The sequence below is a fragment of the Pieris napi genome, chromosome 23 (genome assembly GCF_905475465.1).
Source record: "Pieris napi chromosome 23, ilPieNapi1.2, whole genome shotgun sequence".
In the NCBI taxonomy this organism is placed as follows: domain Eukaryota; kingdom Metazoa; phylum Arthropoda; class Insecta; order Lepidoptera; family Pieridae; genus Pieris; species Pieris napi.
Window position 1 is genome coordinate 3,196,035 of NC_062256.1, and position 9,876 is coordinate 3,205,910.

General features: G+C 34.9%; 1 protein-coding gene across 1 annotated transcript; it reads right to left on the reverse strand.

Annotated features, from left to right (window-relative positions):
* Positions 1-1,806: 1,806 nt before the first annotated feature.
* LOC125061306 (cytochrome P450 307a1) lies at positions 1,807-9,876 on the reverse strand. The gene is made up of 2 exons (XM_047666683.1): positions 9,436-9,876; positions 1,807-4,139 (listed from the first exon to the last, which is right to left on the reverse strand). Exons 1-2 carry the CDS (start codon positions 9,809-9,811, stop codon positions 2,896-2,898), a joined length of 1,620 nt encoding a protein of 539 aa, XP_047522639.1. The 5' UTR covers positions 9,812-9,876; the 3' UTR covers positions 1,807-2,895.

Here is a 9,876-nt window from a genome sequence, read left to right on the forward strand (position 1 = left end):
TGAGATGTAAGCTATCCTATTCTATCTTTTAAGTTAGATCAAACTGCACACGGTGTGCAAATTTGATTGAAATCGGTTCGGTAGTTTAGGAGTCCATAGCGGACAAACAACGTGACACGTAATTTATATTGTGCGTTATCGGCCTTTTAAGAATTAGTACCCTCTTTTCTTGAAGGACCCTAAGTAGAATGATTAATTAATTAAAATCCTTTTTTTGTGTCATATGGCCTTAAATTAAATGATTTGGAACAAATAAAACATGATACAATTTGCTATAATATATTTATAATCTATACACATACATTGAACTACATAAAACTTATTGCTACAAAATGCACTGGATTTTGGTACACGATAAGCTTAGGAACTCCGTGATATACTAGTGTTAAAAGTTTATTATAAAAACCTACATCAAAACACTAAACAGCGCTGGTATTCTGTAACTTGTTATAGTCAATTATGAGTTTCTGTACCGCGCGATTCAACATTGCTACTATATCAAAATTACATTCAAAAATATCGATTGAAAGATGAACAGCGCAGCCTTGCGATTCTGTAACTCACTTTTCGATCTCTCACAGCGGCGGTCGCGAAACAATAAACTACAAGCCCTCCTTATCAGAATGCCAAATCGTAAAATGACTGCTTTACGACTGATTTGAGCGCGACCGCCGCTGTGAAAACCGCTGTGAGAGTTCGAAAAGTGAGTTACAGAATCGCAAGTCAGGCCACAAGTTTGCGGCGGAAAATGGAACTTTATATGTTCGTTCCGTCATTGACAACTTTTAGTGCCTCTCCATTACCGGATGGCCGTCAGTCTCTTGAAGCGTGTCTTGAGAATATAAAATGTTAAAGAAAATAAAAATAGCTGTATTAAAATAATATTTTATGAATACATTCTGGATTTTTTCCCAAACGCTGTTTCCTATACGCGATAATTTAACAATTGTGTCAATTCAACATTAATATTGTATGTCAAATCCAAAACTTTTTTGACATGCGAGAGTGACACTAAGTCTCGAGAGAGTTTGTTATAATTTATATTTAATTTACGTTCACGGAGCGCAGTTGAAGATTTCACATATTTATTAACAAATTTCGTCAAAGTCGATTAAAATACACAAACCGTCTAATGAATTTAGCTATATTTTTATGAATTCGAGTGAAAAATACAGCCAAATCGAGTAATTTCTATCACATATCGTGTGCCAAGCATGAATATAATTGTTATGAAACTAGGGTTGGACGTTTCACATGCTAACGTTCTTTTGATAATAAAAGTCCTAATAACAAATACTCCGTGTTAAGCACCAGTGGCGCTACAACCTTTTAGGTCTGGATCTCAGACTTGTTTTGTGATAATTTGCTTTATCTAATAGGCAAGTAGGTGATCAGCCTTATGAGCTCAACACACGCCCACTTGGGCAGGTTTCGTCCTGATGTGTGCGTGTGTGATCAGCCCGCGAGTGGTTGTTAAATGGGTATATAGACACAAAAATGATCAGGGATGAGAGTCGCACACTTAAGCCACTTATAATTAAGGACAAGTCAATACTGTTGCATTGCTACTCGTGGTGACTGGTCGGACTTGAATTCGTATATGCTGTGATGTTAGTTATTTCGACTATGTATTTGCGTGTTGTTCCCACGAGAATGTAAGTGCGTGCTTTTATTTCAACAAGCCTAATGCTGATAGAGGACAAATCTTTGTTTTTTTTTTTATTATTTAATAATTACTTAAAGATATCATGTGGAACATGGTGCTCCTTACAAACATTTTGTAAAACAACAAAAGTTCTACGCCCTTGAGTTGAGAACTGGCAATAAGTGTAAAATTAGAAGCATTTAAAATGTATTTCTTTATTAATATGTGTACATTGTGTTACCTAAATTAATAAATGATTTGAATTTGACTTTCCACACATTATTGACTAAGTTTAGAAGCTTATATTCCCTGGCGCCATTGTCTCATTGCAATTGTAAAGATGTAGATGCAAGCTAAAAATCCTTTCCTCTCCTCTAATATAAAACAATTTGCGTCAAATAACTAACAAAGGTTTTAGTTGATTTGTGTTTGTTGATACGGTAAAGGCATTATAAAATGCTGGATTAATTTAATGCTGTTTGAATGCGTTTGAGAAGTCTTTGATTGAGATAGAAGTTGGCAAGACTGGGTGATGACATACTCCTCTCATACAGGAGAAACAGTTAGATTGTGAGACAAACATTCGTAATATGACGTTACGTGCGTGAACGCGTGTTCGCCTAGAGATACTGTTGACCAATCACAATTAAACGGAATAGACCGTCATGTTTCGTGTCCATTACGTTGGCTACTGTCGCAATTCGCTAAATACATTCATGCTTGGTACATATCTAAAACTAATCTAAACTTATTATCGTAAGTCCAATAAACAAAGCAGTCGTATTATTAAAAATAAAATAACAATTTTAGTTTTCTTTTAATTTGAATTTGTATTCAAACGTCTAAAACTGTTTCGAGTTAATATTTTCTGTTTCAAAAACTTATTTCAAGAAATAAATAATTTTTGAGCGTATCTCTTATGTTATATTGTGTTTGTTCGCCAGATTCTTCTCTTCTGAATTGGAACCTAGGATTTCCATGCACACGTGTGTGCCGGATTTGACCCAATTATTCAAACATAATGAGACCTTAAGCAGACACAATACAACATAAAAGAAATATCTACAAATAATTCATAAACAAATGATCCACATCTAACCATCCAGTCAGGAGTCAAAAAGAGAACCTCAATTTCATAGCATCAAAGATTTTTGTGTGCCGCGAGCAGTTGGCCAGTTTTACTACCGCCAGAACCATTTAAATTTGTCACTATATAATCGAAGTGGATCATCTGCTGATAAATTTAGTGTTTATTTTCTTGGTAAAAGGTACAATGGGTATGTGTCTTTCGGAAGTGCAGCGCAGGCTGGTTTCTGCCTCAAGTCATCTTTACTAACAGCAGCTACATCAAACTCTTGAATAATATTCGCGAACATGACAAAACTCATGGTTGTTACCATAGTTTGGCCGATACACGTTCTCTTTCCTATGCTAAATGGAAGAAAATGAGGGATATTCTTCCTTACAGAGACTATCTCTTTCTCAACCTCTCTTGTTTTGTCGATAGGTCCATTTCTCTCCCCATCCGACTCCATACCGGAGTCGCAAAGAGAGTTTCGTCGCACACGGATTTTGGACTTTTCCAGGAACCTCGACGGATCAAATTTCTCTGGCTCGTTCCAGTATTTTGTTGATGTGTTCAGTTCATAGTTATTAATGAAGACGATAGTACCTTTCTCTACTCCATAGCCGGCTACTGCTGCGTTTTCGGTGGCCACATGAGGGACAATGGGAGATGATGAGTATCTGAGTACTTCCAGGATTGTTGCCTCGGTGTATGGCAAGGATGGCCTGTCGGTAAGAGTAACAGCTCGCTTTCCTTTCGTGACACTGTCAATTTCAGCTTTGATACGTTTGCCCACGTCTGGATCTCTTGCTACAGCTGTTAAACATAGCATAACCAGGTTTCCTACAGAAGAATGACCTCCGAGAAAATCTTCAAGCATGAAAATAATAGTATTTCTGTCTACTGTAGGATCGTCGTGTAGTACTCGTAACAAACCATCTAAGAAGTCTTTTTCTGGAGTCTCAGTGTCGTGAAATGAACTTGTCATTTCGCGTTGGTCAACAATCCTTGACAGAATGAAAGATCGGATCTCATGAGACCAGTGCGATAGTTTCTCCATGTGTTTCTTGTAGAAAGGTGCGAGGAACGGGAGGAAGTCAACCGCGTAGCCTTGGTTGATTTCCCAGAAAATCTCATCAAAGTAATCGACGATTTTACGAAATTCAGGGTCTGATTCTTCAAAGCGAATGTTGCACATGTAGTTAGAGAACATATTCATAGCGGTAGACATCAGAAGAGGTTTCAGGTTGACTGGAGCGGCCGATGTCTTCGTAATTTGCTTTAAAGTCTGAACCAACTCGGTAGCTTCGAACGTAGCTACAGCTCCGATTTGTGCGAAGTTGTCAGTGTGTTGTTTTGGTCCACAATGACGTCTTGCCAGATTGCGACGACGCAGCTGAAGATTCGACCAGTCGCAGAGCGCCAAAGCTGAAACAAGAGAAATATTCATGAATATCATCATATTGTTTTAAATATAAGTGTTAAAGTAAAAAAGTTTTTATTATTATTTTTATTTATATAGCACTAAGCATGGCTTAAAAACACATAGGTATATGTGTAACTTGTATTTTGAAATAAATAAAAAAAGTAATGCTGTTGTTAAAGTATAGAACAAAAGTCTTCCGTGAGCACATTTATAACTAACCGGAAGACCAAACATATCACCCAAAAGCGATTCGTGAACTATCTATTCTATTCGAAAATCGACTGGCTCTATAAACATCGTTATGACATTGTTTTTCTTAACAAAAGCTATACATATGTAGTTTGAATATTCTTTAAATTACGCTGGATTTGTTAAAAAACAGGTTATAGGAGAGGAAAATTTTTCGAGTCCCAGATCTTCGGAGACTGCCTGAGAGATTTGATACATTTAGATGTTAGCGAATTCAATAGAATTATAATTTTAAATCACCCACGTCAAAGACCATGTGTGCATCCATTATGTATGTTATGATAATGGTATACGTACATGCAAACTTACAATTTAATAATGGCACAAAATTTGATATATACAGATTTATTTATGTATTTAAAAAAGCTTGGCAGCGCTCGACACACGGATACATTGGTACAAGAAAAATATTTTTTTTAAATGTGACAAGCACTTATAGGCGAACATAAGATACATGAAAAAAATTAAACAAAACAATTAAATTATTAATCGATTTCAAAGTGGGACAACAACTATGGATATCCACAAATAGCTCGTTTATAAATGTACTTAGGATTTTAGAGCGCGTCGCGATTTTTGTTGCAACATTTAAAGGGAAATACCGCGTCGTCAGGCACAGATCACCAACTTGCAAATATATATTATTGTATGTACTATTTATTAGAACCTATGAAATAGTACATACAATGTATATATGTACTATGTGTTCATAATAATATAGACCTTTAAAACACCGTATAATGCTTTCAAAGGAAAGTGATTAGATTTTAAAGGCACGATTCTTCTATAATATAATGGAATTTAGAGATTCGTTTTGATAAGTTTAGAGATACTAACATAGAATATGCGTTGCTAATGCTTTTAATTATAATTAAAAATTTGCTAGATTGATATGGATGATAGCGTGTTTTTTTTTCATAATATACTTGGCTATATTTAAAATAAAAATATGAAAAATGAATTAAACAAACGAGATTTACAAACCAAGACATAATATACTTTTTAATAAACGTCTCTGTCAAATATACAATATACTATAGATATATTGACCTTTAATAACAATTCGGCCACAGTAACGGATCAGCACAATTTTGTATGTCAAAATAATATAATATCAAATTTCAATTAGTTCACGAATTAGAACGGTGTAAAATTACGTTTTTGGGTAATTTGTGTAATTTTTATAAACACACTAAATCACTGTCTTTGTCATCGCAAAACATTTAAGGTCAAACAATATATAGATATAATATGAAGTACACCAGTGGCGTAACTATACCATCTGGGGCCCGTGGCAAATTCTTTTGATGGGGCCCTATCAGTAAAAATCTACACGTTGTACTCAGTTTAATTTAAATAAACTTCGAGATTTTCAGCTTACTCAATTACACGGTGTATATATACAACAAATGGCCATAGGCCTCCTGTCTTAGGTGAGAGGAATGGTCTGTAGTCCCCACGCTAGCCCAATGCGTATTGGAGACTTCACATTCATCCATAGAACAGAATATCTCTTGGGCCCTCTTGGGCCCCCGTGGCATTTTGCCAGCCCTGCCACCCTATTGTTACGCCACTGACTAATATATAGGTAGTAATAATTACTGTAATCTAGAGAAATGGAACACACCTAACTTGACCTAATAACATAGATTTGCCCTTGTAATAGGAATATTTTAATTACTAACTACCACGACGCGTTGTGGTGCAAGTGTACGCTATGATAAATTCAAAATAATTTTAATAGAACTAAAAAAGAAAACTGATTTAAATTATTTAGGTCTAAATTGGAAATTTCAGTCAACGTCAAATATTAGTCCACAGATTATAAGTATTCGCCTCTTTATTACAAAAACAACTTGCGGTAGACATTTTGAAAATTTTATATATAGTATATATATATATATTATATACTATATATATATAGTACAGAATACTTAGTACATATAAGTATTCTATACTATTAAAGCAAAAAGCTTTTTGCAGAAGCTTGTAGGTACGATCCCCGGCTGTGCACCAATTGACTCTCTATGTGCGCATTTAACATTCGCTCGAACGGTAAAGGAAAACATCGTGAGGAAGATTTTTGACGTTAAGTATGCAATAACAATAACTAAATGTAGATAAAGTCAAAGTATGAAAGGAATAGCGTCGGACTATAAACTCAATAAAAATGTTAGCTAACAGTTGACTAGCGAAGTCTAGTCTAGTTTTACGGGAGTCCAGCTTTGAGGGTACCCCGAGATAAGTAAAAAAACGGACGTCGAGGCAGAATATGAAATGCCATATCACCTCGACATCAGTTCACAACTGAAATTAAGTCATGTTGCCGCAAACCGCTGTGTGGAACCAGCTGCCCGTCTGTGCTGAGCTGTGAGGAGTCAGCTGAATATCATCCCCCAAAACATTAGGGTACCAATTCTTAAATGGCCGGAAATGCACTAGCCCTAGAGGGCTAGAGCCATTGAGTGTCAATGGGTGGCCTTAACATCAGGTGAGCCCACTGTCTGTTTGCCCCCTGTTCTATAAGAAAACAGCATCCCGGGTACATCCCGAAACATAGCAAACGTGTGCTACTTGTAGAAGAACTGATGCGATCACTGCAATTGTCAATATGACGTACAAACTCGTGAATATAACCTATATTAACCAGAGACTATTTTCTCAAAAAAGACAAAAAAATTCACTTACACGAGAATAATACTTTAGATTAACATAAGAATTTAGTCGTTCTTAAAATAATCACAATAAAAAGATAGCCGTACATGCAATAAACTTAAAAGTAACCAAAGAAATATGAATTAAAAGTAATTATAAGAAATGAATTTAAAAGTAATTTTGTCTAACATATTCTAGCTTCGAATGAATTGAAAGAAGTAATATTTTTATATTTGTGGGTAGTTTATTTTTTTGCCGTAGTTCGTACGTATTTTAGGTAATGCAAGATAACTCGTTCGACGCATTTGACGACAACGAATATTTGCAAGCATATTGACGAACTACAAAGATTTAGTAACATTCTTGAGGATTTTAATTCGCCCCCGCTTCAACGTATGACTTAAACTAAATGTAACAAAAACCCACATCGTCTTGATTTTCTAATATCCATGAAATATGATGCATATGTTATATTGCGTGTAATTTAAGTTTAAACGTGTATAATATATAAACGCGTTTTGTAATAGAAAAGTGTCTTTGGTAGATGGAAAATGTGTAATCTGGGTGGGTGGGAATAGTGTTGGCATGATATTCTATATAAAGAATTTATTTATATAAGAAAAATTTACATAATGTTTCGTGTGCAAAATGTTTTTGAGATGGCGCTTATCAACTCATAAATTAAATAAAAACATTTATATATAAATATTATAAATACAGTTATCAATGATTCAATCGTTAATATATGTATAATATTTTTCTTTTAAAGTGTGTTTGTGTATAGTTATTTTTTAGAATTTCTAGAAGCTTAATTTTCTTATAAATCTATGTATTTAAACAAACAGTGGCGCTACAACCTGTTATTTATTTATACTTCGATATATTAATAGAAAAACAAATACGTAACATAAAAATATAAAGAATGCAACGGGCGGGCTTATCGCTAACAAGCGATCTCTTCCAGGTAACCCTAGTAAGGAAAAAACTAAAAAAGAAATATTAAGGGTAAAGTGCTTGAAGTGCATAACTAAATCAACAAAAACAAAATTACAAGAAACTGAAAAATTAAAGAATTACCAAACTTAATCTAAAATAATAATAAAATAAACTAAAAGCTAATCTCACGGATTCATCAATTACAATGCAATACAAAAAAATAAGAAATGCAAGAATTACAAAGGAATAAGCGAGGATAGGATATGGTTAGGAAATGTTAGGTCTCGGCCTCATGTCCCGTTAGAATGCGACAGCGACCCCGGAGCCTCTGTAACGCCGGCTTTGTAGGAACTACTCGAGGTGGTTTTAGTGGGTATTGCTCACCCAGTCTCTGAATAGCAGAGATTTTGGCGTGGGTCGAGTCCCACATACCCCTGCAACTTTTAAGGACAGTTTCACCTCGGACGTAAAAAAATTTAAAATAAAAAAAGGTTTGGGCCCCATGTCTGTAACTGTTTCGTGATATTTCTTTTAATATCACCCCGGTGTCCTCACGATATCTTCACCGTACCAACGAGTGTTAAATGCGCACATAAAAAGTTCATGTGTGGGGTTCGACCCTACAACTTCAGAGATTAGACTCGCACCCTGAAACCACTAGTCCAACATGCTCTTCTATATAATATATATATACGAAAAGGGTTAGTAGGGGTCCCTCTTAGCAGCGGGACGCGGAATTCGTCTTTAGCATTGAGGGGTGAAAAATCAAATACACCCATTTAATAGCTACATACTATGAGTGATTAAAATATTGATTATTTTATGAATATAATATAAAAATTATAATATATTACTGAATTATGCAATCTTATTCCGTCAAGAATATTCCAGAATCTTAAAAAATCATAACAACAACTATTATTACACCATTGTGAAACAACGCACTTAGAACTCACACATTAAAAGTTGTTAAAACGTAACAAAGAGGTTGTATACCGAGATGGTAAGTTCCGTCATGTCTGTAGCTTATTGTTTTAGACTTTGCTTAGGCATAATAGACAATAAAAAATGTAGAATATGGAATCAGTTCGATTAAATAGAGCGTAATACTCATGAATTAAATATATTCTGCAATATTAAGCATTTAATTATGTAACTGCACTCAGGAATCAACCCACGCGTGTCCTATGGTTTGTATGGTTCTCTGTATGGTTCTTGGTAATGGCAAGGCGCTGGAGTCGCTTTTAGGCTTCTTGCTAAACTCGCGAATATTTTTCCAGGCGAAAATCTTGCTAAGTGTAATGTATTAAACAAAATCTATAAACTCTCACTAGACTTAGAATATGTATTCTAGGGCTAATTTAAATGAACGTCTAAATAAAAACCTTAATCATAAAACTTTTAATAATCCCTTCACGTAAATAAATACGATTATAAAAGAAATAAAATAATACTTACAATTATTCCTGTCCCCATCAAAGAGCTGGTGGAAACGCAGAAAGTCTGGTCTTCCACTGAAGAATTTCCCATTTTGATTCAAAACCTCGCGAATAAGTTCTAAATTGTTCACTATTAAACACTGAGAACTGCCCAATTTCATGCTAAATATGTCACCGTACTTTTTAGCCAATTCAGTGAACGACTGAAATGGCGACTCATTTTTGGCTAAAAGATGTAGATTCCCCATTATTGGCAATGGTAGAGGCCCGGGTGCTTCTTTTAAATCAACTTTTTCCACTCCATGTTTTGTATTTTTATAGACAATAACTGTTTTTCTTGAGAAAAATTTGTACGCGATAAACGCGCACAGAGCAAGTAATAGGAGAGCACTCATTTTTATTCTTAAAAGAAATTTTAAGAGTGACAACACCTTTGACAGGAGTTTTGGCGGGAAGCGCA

Bases quoted from the DNA above. Each gene is read 5' to 3' on its own strand.
- LOC125061306 (XM_047666683.1), bottom strand. From the start codon at position 9,811: ATGAGTGCTCTCCTATTACTTGCTCTGTGCGCGTTTATCGCGTACAAA. The intron at 4,140-9,435 runs GTAAGTATTATT...CTCTTGTTTCAG, and splicing joins TGATGGGGACAGGAATAATT to CTTTGGCGCTCTGCGACTGG.